Source organism: Pogona vitticeps, chromosome 4, assembly GCF_051106095.1.
Source record: "Pogona vitticeps strain Pit_001003342236 chromosome 4, PviZW2.1, whole genome shotgun sequence".
NCBI classification, from domain to species: domain Eukaryota; kingdom Metazoa; phylum Chordata; class Lepidosauria; order Squamata; family Agamidae; genus Pogona; species Pogona vitticeps.
The window spans coordinates 114,169,844-114,190,236 of NC_135786.1; the positions used below are offsets into that span (position 1 = coordinate 114,169,844).

At 40.8% G+C, this 20,393-nt stretch overlaps 1 protein-coding gene across 2 annotated transcripts in view; it reads right to left on the bottom strand.

Annotated features, from left to right (window-relative positions):
• DHX9 (DExH-box helicase 9) overlaps positions 1-20,393 on the bottom strand; it is a 37,444-nt gene that overhangs the window by 16,059 nt on the left and 992 nt on the right. Inside the window, exons 2-12 of one of the 2 annotated variants that reach the window (XM_020789732.3) lie at positions 18,517-18,639; positions 15,825-15,965; positions 12,932-13,037; positions 12,396-12,508; positions 11,416-11,564; positions 6,514-6,560; positions 5,431-5,567; positions 2,327-2,416; positions 2,078-2,239; positions 1,828-1,905; positions 969-1,160 (exon numbers count right to left, since the gene is read on the bottom strand). In XM_020789732.3, coding sequence (XP_020645391.2) covers positions 969-1,160; positions 1,828-1,905; positions 2,078-2,239; positions 2,327-2,416; positions 5,431-5,567; positions 6,514-6,560; positions 11,416-11,564; positions 12,396-12,508; positions 12,932-13,037; positions 15,825-15,965; positions 18,517-18,627 — 1,326 coding nt within the window. In that variant the 5' untranslated portion in view covers positions 18,628-18,639. Of the gene's footprint in view, positions 1-968; positions 1,161-1,827; positions 1,906-2,077; positions 2,240-2,326; positions 2,417-5,430; positions 5,568-6,513; positions 6,561-7,704; positions 7,842-11,415; positions 11,565-12,395; positions 12,509-12,931; positions 13,038-15,824; positions 15,966-18,516; positions 18,640-20,393 lie in introns of those variants that run through there. The other variant, XM_020789733.3, reaches the window with a different exon arrangement.

A 20,393-nucleotide genomic window follows, 5' to 3' on the forward strand; every position in this document is an offset into this window, starting at 1 on the left:
CAAAATGCTGGTTCTAAGCTATAAAGCCCTAAATGGCATGGGTCCAAGCTATCTCAAAGACCGTGTCTCCCATTATGAGCCGGCTCAGGTGTTAAGATCATGAGGCGAGGCATTTCTCTCAGTCCCACCACCTTCACAGGTGCGTCTGATAGGAACAAAGGAGAAGGCCTTCTCTGTTGCTGCTCCCAGACTTTGGAACTCCCTCCCACAGGAGGCCAGACTGACCCTATCTCTGCTCTCCTTCGGCAAGCAGGCAAAGACATTTCTCTTTAGGCAAGACTTCCCTCAGTAACCAGCTACCTGTGTGTAATTTTCAGATAGGCTGCTATGCAGTACTGCTTTGGCTGGATTTTTAGTACCACTTGTGTTTTCCATTTTTGTGTTTTCCATTTCTCAGAGTGGCATTTTAAAAAAATGTATACTTATTCTTCTTTGCCTTAATATTGCCTGTTAATGATATAAGATGCCTCCTTATTCATAGTTTTAAATATTGTCTTTTAATGATAACCACTGTTGTATATTTCCTTTCAACTTTAAATACTGTATTTCATTGTTGCAAGTCACCTTGGGTCCTTTTCAAGGAGAAAGATGGGGTAGAAATATTTTAAATAAATAAATAAATAAATATTGCCTTACTGAAAGACATAAACATGAAAAGGGAGGACTGGAGGATTCAGCTAGTGCAGAGTCAGTTGATAAACCAAGAGCTACTACTGTATGGAAAGCTATCCTCCACCCAAAAATGTTAGCCACTGTATTATCTAAGTTACTCGGATTACTTCTGCCCATGTTCATGGATAACCAAATAATTAATATCACAGACACCCTGGAACATCGTATATGATATCTGCAATAAAACAAAAAGTATGTTAAGGTTCAATTAACTGCTAGATCTAGTGACAATTCTGATAAAATACTCCTGCCAAATATGAATCAGCCACAAATACAACACTGTATTGGCTCTTTACCTGAGTCACAACAATGCTACATTCAGCAGCTCTTCCACTGTGGATGTATTCATCCAGGATGTATTGTGGAACTTGTGTGGTTTTCCCACAACCTGTGGCTCCACGGATGATGACGACTGAATTTTGGTGGATGGCTTGCATAATTTCTTGTTCAAACTTCTTCACAGGCAGAGTGTCCCTCTCTTGAAGAATCTAGGACAGAAAGTGCTTACCTTAAAAATGTCAATATTTATCTGGCACCTGGCAGTTCCTAGCTGAATCCATTTAAACAGCACATATCTCACTGTGCAGCTCCCATTGTCTCCAACTTCTGCAGCTGTTGGAGGTTTGGCAGAAGGCAAGGAAATCTACAGCTACCCTTTGGGCTCCTTTTTCACTGTCATGTAACACACCTACATTCCACACACTTTTGTGTATGTGTGAATGTGCACAAGCACACATATATACTGATGAGTAAGCTTCAGGTACATGCTAACATCGACATCTTCCAATACGAGTAGAGGACTCTGTCTAGAGAAAAAAGCGCCTACGGCCAATCCCAGCCAAGTGTATCTCTACAGACTATGCCTCACAATGACTGAAACAAACAATATCCAGTATGATCACTGGAGTGACAAATTGACAAAAAGAAATAAATACATGAAGGTCAATCATCTTGTCAGTTCAACTTGTTTGCAACCCACTTCTGGGTGGTGTGGCTCTCCAGTCCAGACTTAACCAGATCTACAGACGTTCTGCAATTCCTTATTTGGTATACTAATAACCACTATAACATACAGTCAATGTTTTCAATCCTTGTCATAGCAAATATTTCTAACCATTTAGGACTGTTCATAAAGTGAAATGTCAGCAGATCTACCTTCTGCAGCTCCTGATCATTTTCCAGTTGATAAAGAAGATTGCTTTTTAGGTCCATGCTAATCTGCTCTGGCGTGGCCTTGAAAAAGAACACAGGAAATGAAAAAAAAAAACAATTTTGTGTTTAAATTGCTCTAGCTGACACCAACTAAATGGACAGTTAATGCTGCTCAAAAAGCTTTGGTATAATGAGAAAGGCTACAGCAGGAATCTTAAGACAATTTAAGAGAATGAGTAATTAGTAGACTTACATAGGCCAAAGGGCCCTCGTCGATATTGCAACTAGTCCACGGATTCCAGTTTGACTGTGGGGGTGACCATGGCACAACACCCATTTGATTTTGCCTTTGAGAGGGCTCAAAATGGGCCAACTTTCCTATGTTGAGCGTCACAGGGACACTGGGGTCTTCAGGCTGCATCAGGAAAATAAGAAGCTGCTGTATGAAAACTGGTAGAAACCCAATGAGCTAGGAAAGAAAACATCTCCTGACTACACCCACCGGCGGAGTGATTTCAAGCTGCATCTCCTCTACAATGCTTTGTAGTTGACCTTCCAAATGAGAACTGATGTTGACCTCATAAGGCTCCACCTGTGGCATTAGGATGGGAAAATTCAAAATGATTACATAAGGGGCTCAGCCAAAGAAACTACCTTTATAAATTTATATGGGAAGTAATCAATTTCTTGAGAAATAACCCTTCACTTAAAGCATACAGAGGAAAGAAGGTACATTAAAATATTCTAATACTGTAGTTTCTATTTTTTTAAAAAACCCACATAACATATTTAACAATCTCATATACCACAAAGCCTAGTTTATATGCACCCACACCCAAAAATGATTTCTCAAGTAATAAAAAAAAAATACAAAAAACACAGAAATATTTTAAAAACTGCCAAAGCCTGTTGGACCAGCTGAAGTTTCCAAACGCTACTAAAAGGTACTGTCACAAAGAGTATATCACAGTAAACCAGATCACAAGGAATGAAAGCAATTGGTACACTAATTTCAGCTGTGCAAAGGCACCCCTGGATGCCAACAAAATCTGGTCACCTTGTTCAGGACTGAATTTAAGATAAATCCAACCTGTGAACTATGTAAGTGCTGTATGATCTTACCCTCAAGTTTAATCTCTAGTCTCTGATCTACTGTTTGACTGATCAAAAGCATCTTTGTCTAGAATTATGGTTTCAAACCTTGAGTCCCCAGAGGTTCTTAAACTACAACTCCCAGAAATCTTGGCCAGCACAATTAGCAGTGAAGACTTCTGGGAGTTTTAGTCCAAGAACACCTGGGGACCACCGCTCTCGATGAAATTCTGGTTTTGTCTATCCTCATCCAGGCCATTACTGATATCAGACACTTGTTTAGAAGACAAACCTTTGGATTCAGATCAACAGCTGAGAAGCTCTTTCCATCTAGGAGCTAAAAGGAATTTCATAAAAATTCTCAGCAGCCACAGTGGTGGTGGTGGTGGGATGCCAAGATTAATGCACTTCCTGGTACTATTTAAGGCTTGGGAGAAGTATTTCAATCTTTTAGATGAGGAAAACCTCACAGGAAAGCTGGGAATCCACTAAAACATCACACCATGAGGAGGAAGAGGTTGCCCTTTGGGGCCCAGAAACTCAGCTAGAAGGCCTGGGATTCCCCACCCCCGGCCCACAATTCAGCCAGACTGAAATGCATCTAAACCATCTCTCTTTTCCACAAACATCATTTGGAAATTAGTCAGAAATCATCCACTACAATGGGATCCAAGGTGGTTATAGGAGAGTTCTGAACACCATCTTTTCCCCACATAACAGAAATAATGATTTGATGCAAAGAGATGTTCACATCTACAGTTACCAAGTCTGCTATTCCACCTGGCTATTTTTATGAAGCAGGAAGGGCAAGAGCCCAGGGCACAAGCGGTAGATCTCATCTCTCTTTATCAAAATTCCTTTCCACATCCTCAGGCTGCGCAAACTTTAAAGGATCCATTATAAATGGATAAACAGGACCAAAGCTACACCCATGGCACCTGCATTAACTACAGCACCAAGTCAGAATGGATCAGAGCGTTCTTATCCAGCAAGTGCCAGCTCCAACACTGGAGGCTGTGCTGGCCACAATACAAGACGGTCTCCATTTTCTTCTCACAGACCGATAAATAACAGGTCTCTTGACCACAGACAAGAAACAACATGGTATCACTCTGCCATCGCTACCACAGGGACATGCCTCTATTCAGTCAAATGGGCTCCAACTTCTCTGGAAACACTGCTCTAGTCACTCTCCTTCTAGTACATCAACCCAGTTCCATGGAAAAACAGGCGATCTTGTTAGGTTTTAGTAAGCAGGAGAGAACACTCAGGAACATTTAGGTTAACTCCTGAATCTTTTCTGTATTTCAGAGGTCAAACAGGACTCTGAAACAGCTGTCAAGGTGACAAGAAAATCCACAATAGTGGTTAAAAAACGTTCTTAAGTTGCTTGCAGCAGCATCCTAAACCATTCCTTTATCCCACAAAGCAAGGGTTCCCAACCCCCGGTCCGTGGCCTGGGCTGGACCGAGCTGTAGAGACAGATCTCCCGCCCTCCATCACACACTTCTGCCCCACTCACAGCCCCTCCGCACATATGAGCGAGCACCCCCTTTGTGAATGCGCAAGAGTGCCCCATAGCATCTCCCACCCTTTGCGCATGTGCATGCAAGCACCCCCACTCCTCTGCACATGTGCGCATGCACGTGCGAGCCCACTTATGGGCACAAGTGCAGGGGGGTGCCTTGCCTTCCCCAACTGGTCCGTGGAGTTAAAAAGGTTGGGGACCTCTGCCACAGAAGAATTAAATTGGGAAGTATAAATACTTCTAGATACTAAGAAAACAAGATTTAACGAATGATACATTTAGAATACTGCCAAAATGAAGTACTCTCACTAAAACGTGAGCATGCTTACTGTTTTGATACTGCACCTCAACTCTCTTACCACTACAATGCAGCCTCCAACTGGTTTATTTTCTTCCTGAATTATGGCTTCCTTCCATGTTCACTAGAGACTGTGTTTGTTTGTTTAGTTGTTTTTTTGTTTTGCATTTCTCAGTGTCCCCAGGACTGTTTCACCATCATAGAATTGCCACCCCGTAGTTCTCTGGTGCCTGAACAATATATAGCCACAGAAACATATAAAAGGAACTAACACTCCAACAAACAGGGAAGAAAACCATATTCTAAGATGTAACAACATGAAAACTTCCTTATACAATTAAGGCAATGATTAAGCAAAAAAAAAAAAAAAGATCAATTTAGTGCTGAATTGCCACTGTGCAGTCAGGAAAGGGTTGAGGACCTACACCACAGGTTTTAGGTAGAGGACTACTCCTCTGATTTAACTAATATTTTGGGACAGGGGTCCACTGAGGCTCTATGTTGTTTATCTCTGCTCTAATCCAACTATACAAATATCAATCATTTTTCCAGAACAGCACAGCAATACTTTGGTTATTAGGGCTGTATGATCTTGGAAGGAGAAGACTTTGCATCAGGAACCCACGCTTGCCAGTTGCTGAAACATATAAACAAGAAGCAATTATAGGACATTTTTCATTGAACCCACCGATTCACCTTCTTTCTTCTTGGTTTGCCCAGAATAAGCCTCAATGACGCCCAAATGATAAAGCTGCCTGACTAGAGACAAGGCACAAGATTGTGCTGCCAGCTTTTTATTTGAGCCATGCTCACGAGCAAAGATTCCTGAAACACAAAAGTAATAAATGTGTGTGACAGCTGTCAAAGAAGTCATCTCTGGTTCTCATTTCATAGAAAGGAAAAGCTGAAGAACAGAAGCAGATTGATCAACTCCCTGAAAATCTCCAGTGCAAGCTTTGAAGATTAGCAGGGCAGAAATCCCATCTGTTTTTGTCTTTAATTACTGTCAAGGAACATATGCCAAGAAACAACTGTCAAGGGTACTTCAAGCAAGACATGCTTATACAACAAACAACTTTATTTGTGGGGTACCATCTCTAGATTTTCATTTAGTCAGTTAGCAGACTTGTTTATTCAATCTGTACAAATCTGCCTGTAACTTACTGGCATCATCACATTCAGAGAGAATGGCTTTGCACGACAGCCTCATTACTAGTACCACTCTACTGGTAGAACATCTTTTTTTCAATTGACAGAAGACAGGACCCCTTCCAGCTCTGCTTCAAATAGGCAATAACAACTTTCACGTAAGATGTTTTGCTACACTATCGTTATGTATGGCTGCATAGTTTTCTACTGAATAGTCTCCCCCTCCTTTCTTCAATGTGACATTTCCAAATTTTTATTGTACAGTGAATACCCACCACACGAAAAGTACAAGTTTACAACTTGGATAAATAACTAGACGGTCAAAGACTGGACAGACCTGATAATACAACTCTAGCAAAACTAGAGACTTAGCATGTTTTCTTCATTTTCATTTGGTCCTCAAGCTTAGATTCTTAGACTGTGTATTGGCAGGAAGGAAATGGCCAACTGAAGTAAGTTTTCGAGGCCTCTAGATATGGAGATAGACGTATGTATAAGTAATAGTTAGGCTTCTAGTCTAGAGAACCAGGACAAAGCACCTTGCATGTTCCAGATGTTTTAAAAACATTCCAGCTGGGATATTCTGCATAATGTTCATTTCCCGCAAAATAAAACAACTTACTTCTGGCAAGCTGCTTGACATAAATGGTCATTTCTGCAATAAAGCTCCTGCAACACATTTAGAAAAAAAGTATCACTTTCATTTTTGTAAAGAAACAAACTATGTATCTTCCACACAACTGGGCCTTCCATCAAAATTCAAACATTCACACTTCCCATGAAGACCTAAAAACCCAAGCTTTAAAACTGGTTCTACTCTGAAGCTGTTGGAAAAAGAGCCACCTTTTCTTAAGCGTATATGATTTTACAATGCCTTAAAGGCAAAATATTCTCTCACTAATCTGGGCTCCATCATTTTACAAAGAATGGATATGAAGTAGGGCTGAGGAACAAATTTCTTGAACGAATACAGTATATAGGGTAAAAAGAATAATCTGGCAATAAAAATTAAATCGAGATTCAGAACTTTACAGGATTACTTTGCAAAGTAGCAGCACACTTTAAGGAACCCAAATCCCAAAGGGAACCATATTACAAATACCTTATGTAGCATATTGCATACCTCAGTCTTACAACATCTGCTCAAGCAGTTTTCTGCCCCAACCAGAGACTAAGTATGACTACACTGGGCAAGATGGGTAATATACACACCTCTCTTTCAATAAAACGCAGCAGGTCTGTGAACAACATATCCCAGAAAAATATTCCTAAATTTGGGACAAGGTTCCAATACAATGATATTCAAAGACAGGTCTAAGTGGCTCTTGTTTCAAATTGTTCGGGGATTTGAGCAGAGTTAATTAACAAGGCAATTAGTTATCCCACATACTGTGGAAATTACTAAAGTGACTCTAAGGAAGAAGGGTGTAGCATATCTATTTCACAATGTAGGCTGCTAACAACAAAGAGATTAAGACCAAACCCGGTATGGAGGTCTATGGGCATGGAGACTTTTGGAGGTCTGTGGACATGGAGACAGAAGTCATGCATAGGGACCGAATGTTAATTATTTCTAATGCAATGTTCCTAAACACCTTGGGAAGCGTTATGAATGGCATTCTAACACCATCCAAAGTGCCTCTTTAGATTTAAGAGCAAAAGGTTCTCCTCTAAGCTAGGTTTCTTATATTCCTACAACACTGCAGAAAGAACCTGTTACAAGAACCTGTTAACAAAGGCTGCAAACAAAGAAATGTCAGGTGATGATAAGAAGGTAACCTCAGGCCCCTTCCTAAACTGCCCGTGAACTGACCTTCAGGCACAGCGGCTTCATGAGTCAAAAGGCCACTGGCTCTCAGGGACACAACAGCCACCCTTTCATTAATGACACCGATGCCAGTATGTTTCTCAGCCAGGCTTATATTCAGCACTCAATTCATTCTCCTCCACCTGGGGGGGGAACAGCGACACCAGAAATCAGTTTACAATAGATTCCCATGTGATTGCTTAGTACAGCCTAAGCAGCAGCACATGTGTGAATGAGCAAAAATCTCTGGTGTCGCAGTTGGCCACCCCTTTTGGTGTGGAATTTAAACAGCATTGTTGCAATGGAGCCACTCTCCCATCCCACCACTGGACAAGAGCACCCAGCTTGCGCACCAGGAAAAGATCATCTTCAGAATTACATACTTGCAGTATGGTTTCTGCCAAACAATCTCTTGTTACAAATTCAGTGTCCTCCCTAAAGCAGTGATGATGGAGCAGAACAATGTCCACTACTGAATTCTTCTACAGAAAGAAGAAAATCATAGTACTGTTTCACAAAAATTAATTGTAACATGGACAATGGAGAAAATACTGGCCAGAGTGGCTAGTTACAAAGTTATAATTGATTTTTTTCAGATGACTACTTCCAGGAAAAATATTTATTTTTACTTGAGATATATGGAAAGATATGCATTGATCTCCTGTTGCACTAAATTCTCTATGGCGACAGTGTTTTAACTTCTTTTAAAAAGCCTATCAGCTGGTATAAACTTCCTTTCTCTTCTGATGACCACCAGAGGACATCAGAAGCATTCACTTTCATGTTTACCTTAAATAAAGCTCTCCACTACATCTGAGATTTTGTCTGTTAATCTGTGGGTATGTTCAGCATAACAATAAAGCAAGAATTCTGGGTTTTCATGGATGAGGCAGTGCACTGGGGCATGCTAACCAATCACTCCTAAAGCAAATAAGAAGGATTAATCACTCTGAACATTGCAACCATTGCTTGCTTATTGGGGTATCCAAATCCTGCTTACCTGGAGAGGAAACTTTTGCAGAACAAAATCCCACTGTGTCTATGGGACTTGCTTCCACACAAGTCCATATAAAATTATATCTTAATGTTACATCTGAGAGGGCACCAAGTAAAGGGAGAGTATATTACCATATTTCCAAATATGCAAACACTACTATTTTGAACCAAATATATGGCTTATTTAAATGTACCACAGAATCACACTTTCATGACTTTATGAACCTAGTTAAATTTATCAGTTCGTTCAATCTAATAGATATATTTCTGAGGGGAAAATTCCTCTGGAAATCTTTCAGATATATGAGGCTCTGGAAAATTTTCTGGTCACAAAATTTCTAGAAAATCCGTATTGCTGCAAAATGAAAATCTATTGTTGAACTGAATAAGAATAAAAACACTACAGTAGAAAAATACAAACTCACTTGCTATGAGTTGTAAGACTAATAAAACCAAGTAAAATGTGAACATTTATCACTACAGCAGAACTTACTCTTTTTCAACAGTTAGATCTGAGGTGACCCTGCAGGGTTTAGCTGCATGTTCAAATTGTGCACAGAGTATTCATTTTTCCTTCCTTCTGTTAAGCAAATGTAAGTTCTGGAGAAATCTAAACCAAGACACATATTACAACATGCTTCCAATACCATATTTTCTCCCGGAACACAAATGATCCATCTGAGCCTTCCTGGGAGTAACAAGTCCTACACCCTGGAATGCTCTCTGGAAAACGACAAGCAGGCTGAGAAACATACTGTCACCTCTCTTCATTAAGCAGATAGATTTTACAGCCTGTACTTGATGAAATGCTTCATTCTAAACAACTACAACTTCCAGAGCTGTAGAGAAAAAAATTATTCCCAACATTCCAAAGCATGCACAATTGTAGCTGCCAGCTTTATTTCAACTGTCTTGTCTTGTTACTTAAGAAATTCACTTTGCAGAAGTTAAGCAGGTGAAGTTTTTCCTGGCAAAACAACTGAATGATGGGAGAATCTTGAACTGCTTGACTGCTGCACATCAATTTGCTGATAAAATACAGAGGTGCTCTCCTAGTTTTAAAAAAACATAACATTTCATAATCAAAATAATGCACAAATAAATATCTCCAATGGATGCTGAAAGAAAAAAAAGCGAGATAATTTGAACCCAGTTACTAAATACAACTGTGAATTGCATAGTTTAGCTATAACATGCTCACTCTATCAACAATGGACTAATGAAGTCCTCCTTCCTATTCCCCCGCCATTCTATCCTAACTGCATATCTGGCTACAGGGAAGACTCTCTAGATAATTAGGCAACAGACTGTTTGTGATGTGAAAACTGGAAAGCTGTGGTTTGTTGGACTGCAAATATTTTTTCTGAATTGGACCAACCAGTTCACAGAACACCTAACAACACGCAAATCAAGCAACATAGCTGTTGACTGAAATAAGTCAGAAACCTCAGAAACAAGGGAACTAAAACTGCATTTCTGCCTAGCAATAGTTTAATGCCACTGGTGTTCTGCCTCCATTACCTGGCTTTTTGAAACTTTAAGAACAAAAGCAGCAATCCACAAGTACAGGCATTAGCCCCATCTGAAGCATGCATCCCTTTTTAAACCTTGGCATCAAAGGCACAGAGGAGAGGGGTGGGGATGGCAGCTCTCAAAATAGAGCATTTTCTTTCCAGGCAAAGAAAGTACAGCAGCATGAAAATCAACATCTCTATCTGATTGCCACCTTCAGGGCTATACTTCCCTTGTGCTTATGCTGCTGAAGCAGGGGCAGCCAAAGGAAAGGTTTGAGAACAGGGAAGCACAGACGACCACGATTTGCAAATTTCTTTTGAACGCTAATTACTATGTATTCTCCTCTTGGTAGAACTGCTCCTTTCCAAACAAACCCTTGAGCAAAAAGCCCACAAGATCCCCCAAAATAATAATTAGTAAAAGCTTTCCAAGCTCTGCTGATGTCACAACTTGTTTACTTTACCTCATTTGAACTTGCTAAGTCAATCAACAGCTTTTCTTTTCCTCCAAAAATACACTTCTGCACCTTATTTAAATTAGACAAAGACATTTTCATCTGGAATATTTACCTTCTCTTATCTGGAGAACGTCTGACACCTACTACTACTTGTCACAACGGTTAACAACTATCTGAGAATCAAAGCTCACTGGTTCTCTGAATCCTAAATAATTCTAAATTGGGTTAATAGGAAACAGGAGTCTTCAATAAAGAAAATACAAATTCCTGTTGAAGACTTCCTCCTCTAATCCAAACAATCAGGGCACAGAAGAACATATTGGAGTGAAAGGAGGAGCACTAAGAAATATTTCTCGACTTAGCACCTTCAAGTAAGGGTCAAATAGACATGCTGTGACCCCAGTAAAGCCTAAAAGTACCTGAGGAGCCACTCCATTGAATTTCTGCCATCCATTTCCAGGAGCCTCATTACTCATTAGGCTCTTCACAGGGAACCTCTCAAAGAACTACTTGTTCCATGAAATCTTGCAACTCCATGGAGCTTTGTCATTCCCAGCCCTCACCTGAACAGTTTCCATCTTCTTGAAAGGCTAATAAGGGCAATGGAAGCAAGAAACACTGCTCTGCATACTTCTGGTTGCATCTCCAAACTTCTGTCTGGGACAATTCTGAGAGCGGCAATTCAAAAATTGCAAATGTCCCATCCCCTTTCAGTATTATCTGCCACACTAGAGGAAAAACGTGCAAACCTGTTGTGATCAGGCCCCACTTGGGTGTATTTATATTCTCCTTGGATCTTCTCCTTTTGGAAAAACTGATTCAGGCGTGCCTTGGCATTCTCCAAGGTCCAGTTCCCATGAAGGCCAGCATTTAAGTCTACTTCTTCTGACTCCAAGGTCTAGGTGTAAGAAATAACCACTTTGTAATTAGAAATTAGAAATGCCTCTCTTAATATGGGTGCATCCTGTTGTACGACACAGTAATATGTACAGTTCCCTATCTAGTTAATAAGTAAAACAGGATTTTGGCCAGCATGTTTGGAAGATGGTAGACTAATGCCAAGTATTTTACGAAATAGATTTTAAGGATTGTCTCTACTCTTGTGTTAAGAGTTTCCAGTGAAACTCTAATAGCATGCATATAGTATTAAAAATTTAAACTTCCAGTGGGACATGGTTAGCTCATTAAATTAATAATGATTATTCTACCATCTTCAAACATGCTAGCCAGAATCCTATTGCATTATGCCATTGTAAAGAAGAAGCAATAACCAAACATCAGTAGAAATTTTGCTGGTTAACTTCTGCTATGAATGCCCCGGGGGTATGTAAACAATTGTGTAACTAGGCAAGGGACAGCACCCAGCATATGGTGAAAACTACATAGAGTTCTGCAATAAGATTGTTCTGCAATGTTCTGCAATAAGATTGTGAGGGCTGGGACAATAAGATTGTTCTACAATGTCCTGCAATACGATTGTGACTAGAAAGCTCACAAGGGTAACCAATATTTTATTTCTGATGTTTATTTAGAGGAATATAAAATCAAATTTGGGGGCCTTACTTGCAGAATTATCCAACTGCTTACCCTGAAACACTTCACACACACTCCTTTCAAAACGCATAACTATTATCCTACTTGAAGGAAGAGGGAAGGTGCTTAACTAAAGATCAAATCTAAAATTTAAATGAATAGAGGTAAACAAGAGGGAAGGAGGAGGAAACCTTACCGCCTGGGCCTCTTGCTCTTCTTTCCTTGAATAATAATCCTTGAGATTAGCTCCACGGTCCCACTGAGCACCACTGTAACCAGAGCTTCCTATTTCAGAAGGTGAAGCACCATCTAACACAAGGAAAAGAGAAACCCAAATATTTTCTAGTAGAGATAAAACATATGTCATGAATAATACACAAAGAATTTATTTTGGTAAAAAGCCGAAATAACAAAATTCATGTCAGTGTCCAATTATTTCTGGATCTAAGTGTTTAAACACTGGAAGTGAAAGAAAAGGTTGAAAGAAATGGAATAAATATCAGATTTAAAGTAAAAAAATATAATAATAACACTGATTGTGTGTACCTATAGTAATATATTGTGTTATCGCAGTGGAAGTGGCCTTCACAGCTAATAACTAGCACTTGATTACAAAATCAGCTATTACAAATCTCTTGTAACAATGAAACACAAACAGGCAGCAGCTGCTTGAGGTCTTATAGAAACATAGAATAATTGAGTTAGAAGGGGCCTATAAGACCATCACCTTACCCATCTGTGTTTTGATTGCCAGATGGGGAGGAACCGGCCCACCGGTGGGAGCATCACACTCATCTGCTGTGCCTTCTACTCCAGTGATGCCTCCACCAGGAGTCACCTAAACAAAAACAAGTGATTACACAAACCATAACATCTTAGAAGGAGTGAACTTTTTCTCCAACCATTAGAAACCCTCATGTAGCTCAATACGATGGATAATAAAAAAGTGATCCAAGCTTAGTTCAGTCTTTTCCCCCTCTGTATCCAATACACTAAGGTACCCAAGTGTGGTACAGTGGACAGAGCAACAAAGGAAACCTGCATTTGAATCTTTGTTCAGCTGTGGAAACTCAGAGGGGATGACACTGGTAAAATCATTCCTTAAATATCTCTGTCATCTTGAAAACTTTGTGTCATTTTACGTTGGATGTGATGTGGCAACACATAACATACCCACCAAAATACTGCTCCAAAACTAGATAAGTAAAACCACATGAACATATTTACAGATATTCTGTATTCCAGATTGTGCATCCCTACGGCTCTTTCTTTTTACTGTCTTTTTATAAAATGTCCCAGCCCTTAAGAATGTGGCTGAATGTTTTAAAGATGTATGCTTCATAAAGGTAAAGGTAAAGGTTCCCCTTGACAATCTTTGTCCAGTCGTGTTTGACTCTAGGGGGCGGTGCTCATCCCCGTTTCCAAGCCATAGAGCCAGCGTTTTGTCCGAAGACAATCTTCCGTAGTCACATGGCCAGTGCGACTTAGACACGGAACGCTGTTACCTTCCCACCGAGGTGGTCCCTATTTATCTACTTGCATTTGCATGCTTTCGAACCGCTAGGTTGGCGGGAGCTGGGACAAGCGATGGGAGCTCACTCCGTTGCGTAGATTCGAACTTACAGCTGCAGATGTACAGATCTTACAGCACAGAGGCTTCTGCGGTTTAACCTGCAGCGCCACCACATCCCTGCAGCGCCACCACGTCCCTGGTGGTGTGCTTCATAAAGACTCCTAAATACACTTCATACGTGTTTTTTAATATATAGATAGGAAAAATAAACAATAACCATCAGTAACATTCTCTTAGCTAGGAAGGGGGCAAGAACAAAATGTTTGCAACCGAAAGTCAGTTCTTGAATAACCAATAATTGTTGTTCCATGAAACGAAGTTATTTTCACAATAATTCACAAAACATCTTTCCAGAATCTAAACTGGTCTTGTGACAGTCCCATAAATGTAAACTTGTTGCTGATACATGTAAGAAAAAAAGGTGACCTGATGTCCATAAATCAGTCTTCTTCTATTCCTTTTACTTCTCATATTTTGCATATCAATTGGAGATGGGGATATTCATGTACGAATACAAATATTCCCACGCAGCTGAACTTAATGAGGCTGGACCATCCACTCGCGTGTCCGCCAGCAGCAGCCTTGCTTATCCTTCCAATCACCCTCAGAACACTGCTCTCTTCCCGCTTGGCTGGCCACGTGGCAGCCGTGCAGGAGACTCGTGCTCTGTCCCCCTGCCTGGAGTGGCTAGCCGAGCAGGAAGAGAGTGTCACTCCAGGAATGATTGGAAAGATAAGTGAGGCCAGACACGTGAGTGGACAGTCTGGCCCAAGGAGCTGGACCCTCATTAAGTCCAGTTGCGTGGGAATATTCATATACGAATACTCCCATCTCTAACATCAATCTTTCACTGAATGCAACTGACCATACCCAATCAATTCAAGAATCTATTGACAAACCATTCACATTTTTCCACTTCTGAGAAATTTCCATTCCTGCAGCTACTAATATTATTACTGTCAGTTCTTTATACAGTATTGTACTATAGGGGGACACTCCAACCATAGATGTATAAATGCTGCAATACTGTAATATTGTTGGCTGTGTGCTGTCAAATTTGAATAATTTAGGAGTGCTTAAATTACTACCTTTAATGTATTTTCACAGAACTGGACATAAATTAATGTGAAAGAAAACACTGACAAAATATTTTCCTATATATATATATAACCTATTGGTTCTCATGATGTCTCCTTGTTGTTCCCCACGTCAATCCTTTTCAAAACCAATTCTATGCCATGCAATCTGTCAAACATCTCCATTGCAAGGCACTATACAACATTCACAGATGTGTAAAAACAAACCATGTCAAAACAAACCACAACAGCACACAACTACAGTGGTGCCTTGACTTACAAAATTAATCTGTATTGTAATGGTGGCCACAACTCAAAAATTCCGTAAGTCAAAGCACCATTTCCCATAGGAATGCCTTGAAAACCATTTAATCCGTTCCAGCCACAGGAAAAAAAAAACACCAAAAAATGCTGTAAAAATAAAACAATGCAAGCCCTTGGGGCTGCAAAAAAAAAAAAAAAAAAAAAAAAAAAAAAACCCAAAATTTGCTGCGGAGGCTTTCAGGGCTTCCAAAGCACCAGCACTCGATGCGGTGGTCAGGGAAGCTTTGGAAGCCCAGGAAGCCGGGTTTCCAAAGCCATCCCCACTGCCCTCTGCCTCCTGTCCCCTCTGCCTCCTGCAGCAGCGGAGGCAGCGGGGATGGGAGGCAGAGGGCAGCGAGGACAGGAGGCAGAGGGCAGCGGGGACACCTTTGAATTTCCCGCCCTTTCCCCCTGCCTTTTTCCTTTTGTAGGTCGAAGCTCCAGCCGCAAGTCGAACCAAAATGTTGCAGTCAGAGCTTTCTGTAACTCGAAATTTTCGTAAGTAGGGATGTTCGTAAGTTGAGGCCCCACTGTATATTATGACTACAAGTCTATAGCAGACCAGAGTGGGTGTGCTAAGTGCAAAATAAATGTAGCCTTGAATATAAAACCACCGTGAACACAAACTTGGGCCACATAAACCACATATCCTACTTGTGGCACATCTACTTACTCCAAAGGCTGGAATTTCTTCGCTCTTCATTTCATTCACTCGAACAAGATAATTGAGGAAGTCTCTTGCAGCATTCGTCTGGGCATCCTTTTTGTTGGTAGAGTTGCCCATGCCAATGTAGTTGAAGCCTGTCACACGAACCTGTCACATGAACACTGCAAGTAACCACACAATTCTCCGCAGCATAACACCACACTGTGCAAATCATTTCCAACTGCCTTCACGTTGAGGAATACAGAAGCACAAAACAGTCTAATATGGGATAATCAGTCTTCTTGAAAGTGAGCATATTATATAGAAAGCCAACAAGCCCTGTGCTCAGGGCCTGGTGCTAGTGCTATCTTCTCTGGGCTTAATTTTTGGTTCTTCTGTCTGAAAATGTTAATCAAGACTGCTTCAGAGAGGTGCTACTATTACTTTCAACTCATTCCTCTCTCATAAGTATAACAAACATCTCACAAAAAATGGGGTTCAACTAAAATCAAGTACTTAAGTCAAATGAAAAAAGTGGAAGGGCTTTTCAGAAAATAATAAAACCAACAGTAGAGCCAAATCACTGCCTTGCCCTGCATACAGTTTTATAACTAAACTACAACAGGACCCCTGTATCTACAGGATCAGTATTGGCAGTTTGTTATCCATGGTTTACTGCACCTCTAATATACAGCATATAAGGGGGCAGGCCTCCTGGCCCTTGTCCGACCTCCCTATACGTTGTATAGAGATGGGCAAAGATCACAAAAACAGTGCTTTGTGATGGTTTATGGGTCATGGCTACCCACAAACCATCTAAACTGTTTAAAAAAATAAACCACAAACCAGTTTTGCTTTTTTAAAAGGTTCATGTGAGGGGGAGGGAAAACTAACCCCCTACATCCTACCCTTGCCCCCTTCCCACTGCCTCATCACCTCCGTTCTTGGTTCTGCTGCCTCCTCCTCCATCGCTGCACATGTGAGAACTGGTGTTGCACAACCCCAGTCTGGTGCCATGGAGCCTCAACCTGGTGCCACACGGTGCCGGATCACCCACTTGCAGCTCTACAGCCTGCCCTCGCTCCCTGTCTCTACGAACTGCCTACCAGGCCCTGTCGCTTCCTCCTCTTCCTCATTCGTGGCTGCCATCTTGAGGTGGCAGCAGAGCTCTCCTTCCAGAAGCTGGGTCTGCTTCTCTGCACATGCATCAGCCCATCAGTTGATAAGTGGGGCATGCACACAGACTGCAGGCTCAGCTCCTGAAAGGGGAGCCAGGCCTGATGCATCTGAAGATGGCGGTGGAGGACGAAGAGGAGAAGGCAACAGAACCAGGTAGGGCGGCGATGGGGTGGTGGAAACGGGGTGGGGGACGAACCAGGAAGTTCATTAAATCATTTAAAAAGTTTGTGGTTCAGGTGAATTCAGGTTCATCAGTTTTGATCAACTCAAACAAGTAATTTTTAACAAACTTTTTTGTTTATTTCTTAGTTCATGTCCATCTCTAATGTTGCATATACCAGAGTTCCCCAACCCCGGTCCACAGGCCCCAGGCCTTACCAGGACCAGGCCGCGGAGACAAATCTCCTGCCCACCCCTCCCCCGCACATACAGATGCATGCATGCCCCTCCCACGCATGCACAGCCTCTCCCACGCACGCAGGGCCCCTCCCACAAACACACACACAACCCCTCCCACACAGCCCCATTAAACCGTTCCGTGGAGGTAAAAAGGCTGGGGACCACTGGTATGTATGATTCACAATTATCTGCAGTTTTCAGGTATCTGCAGTAGATTGCAGGACAGATCCCCCACAGATACTGTTGTCATGCTGTAATGTCAAATAGAATGGTAACTGCCAGAGGGTACCAATACTATTTATTTATTCAATTTATTTATTCAATTTATATGCCGCCCAAACTACCCAGCTTTTGTAATGCTGAATTTGCTTCAGCAATGGTAGTAACAGCCCCTACTCCCATTTGCTCTTAAAACAAGACCTGTAGGCAGCATACTCTTTGTTTTCAAACAAAAATGCATAGCTAGGATGATGATTCAGCTTTTAAAAAAAAGCCCCCTGCAACACCTGTTTGAAAGAAAAATAATGACATTTTACACTGCCACAGTAAAACATTCAATGGTGACTTCCGTCACAGACAGAAGCCTTTGGTTATCTCTTGGGACAAAGAGAATCTTGTTTTCAAAAGGAAATTCACTTCTCCAAACATATTAATTTAACCAAGCAAGCAAATCTTCAGTCAAGCTCTCCCTGAGTGAATGGCTGTCAGGGTTTGGTTTTTTTTTTTTTTTAAAGGTTGTTCTACCTTACTGCATCAAATGGGTTTCCGTGTTGCTAACGTTTTTTGGTACTGTATTGCACTGATCCTTTTAATACTGTACACTCATTGTTACTAACATTGTCTTTTAATTGCTGTAAGTCACCTCCAGTCCTTTTTAAGGAGAATGGAGGATTAAAAATATATTAAACAAACTATTAAATGTTCCACACACTCTTGCACAAATCTATGAAGCTAAATGTGACTAGGTCATGCCCTGAATAAACAATAAATACTTATACAGCCAAACTTCATTAGTGACCAAGTAAATACTACTTTTCACTCTTCTGGCAGATTTCTTTTTCCTAGGCAAATTTATACATGTCTATAGTAAGATACTTAATGAATAAATGCTTCAAGCTGTTCACAAGCTTGGGGTCCTCACCTCACACATGAACTTCTGTCGGTTCTTGTTGCCCACAGCACGAATTTCATAAGCTGGTGTGACTTTCCGTTTGCCACACCAGGCATACAGGAAATTCTTGACATCCCCCATGGCTGCAGCAGTCTTATGGGAAAAATAAAATCACAGATATACAGTACTAATATAAGAATTTCTTGGTCTATCAGAGAGAAAGCCTTTCTAATTGCTTATGTCAGTTTTTTTTCTTGTTGTAGATGTAATCCAGTAGCAGGCTGTTAGCTGTCCATCTTTTTCGTACATGCAACCAAGATAGAGAAGGCAGGAAATCACAATATTGCAAGATCAGGTCTCCCTCTACTTCAGAAATTTGACTTTCTTAAATACTTAAACCGTTTTTAGTCCTGCAAACGTTATGAAGTCTATATAGATTGTCATGCGGAAGAATGGCTTATATGAAGGACACATGACAAAAGAGGGAAGAAAGTACAGTAAAAGGTAGATCCATGGAATCAAGAACCTATCCTCATGATTTCATATGATTTTTACGGGGGAACCTTGTGAAATCACCATCAAATCAAAGATTCCATCTATGTCCACAGACTGGATCCTTTGGTGCATAGCTTTTCCAGTGGCACAAAAACATGGATCTGAGGCTCCACATGATTTCATATTATTCACATGATTTCATATTATTTTTACATTAAATCCTGCCTAAATCACCGTCAGATCATAGAGCCCCTCTATACCCACAGACAACACCACAGAAATCACGTGTGCATCGGTGTATGGCTTTGCAGTGACACAAATACTTGGATCTGAGGTGTGGATTCTCATGATTTTTTTAATGTAGGATCATCCCCAAACCACTTTCCAGTTACAAATGCCCTCAGTGCTGAGAGACTATATGACAGAAATTATGGGTCCATCAGCACATGGTTTTAGTGTCACAAAAACACCAATCCAAGGCACAGATCCTCATGGATCCATCTGATATTTACATAGGATTTTCCCCAAACCATTCTCCAATCATTGGGGCCATTAGTGCCCATAGACTGCAACACAGAATTTATGGGTTCTTCACTACATGGTTTTGTGGTGGTGCAAAAAATAGATCTGAGGCATGGAGCTTCATGGATCCACATGACTGTTATGTAGGATTCTCCCCAAACCAGTCTCCAACCATAGGCACCATCTCTGTCCACAGACTAAAAACCAGAAATCATGGGTCTTTCAGTGCATGGCTTTGCAGTGGCACAAAAAGAACAATCTACATGATTTTTATGTAAGATCATCCCCAAACCACTCTCTACAATCACACACCCCATCTGTGCTGACAGACTAACATCTAGAACTCATGGGTCCATCAGTGCATGATATACAATGGACCAAGAGGAATTAATGTCTTCTAGTTTTAATACTTGCCTCAGGTAATTTCTGTGTTGTAGTCTGTGGGCACAGATAGGAGCTATGTAACTATGAAATGACAGTGAGTTAGAGGGGATTCCATCTAAAAATGAATTCATGTGGATCTGTGTCCTGAATCCATGTTTTTGCACCACTGCAAAACCATGTGCCAAAAGATCAATAATTTCTGTGGTGTACTTTGTGGGCATAGATGATGGTGGTGATTTGGCAAGGATCCCATGTAAAAATCCTATGAAATCATGGAAACCCATTCTTGATTTCATGGATCTGCTTTTACCCAGACCCACTTCTAGTAACAATTGATTATGGCAGACTTAGAAAGCTTAAATAAATTAAACAACATGGCTTACTGAACCAATTTATATTTCTTTAGTAATGCGGAAGCTTTGGAGACAGAATTTACTAGAAGTTGATAACAGTAATCTTTTGGTGCCTGGGAATCCAACGTATTTTATTAAACCCTAATTTTTTCA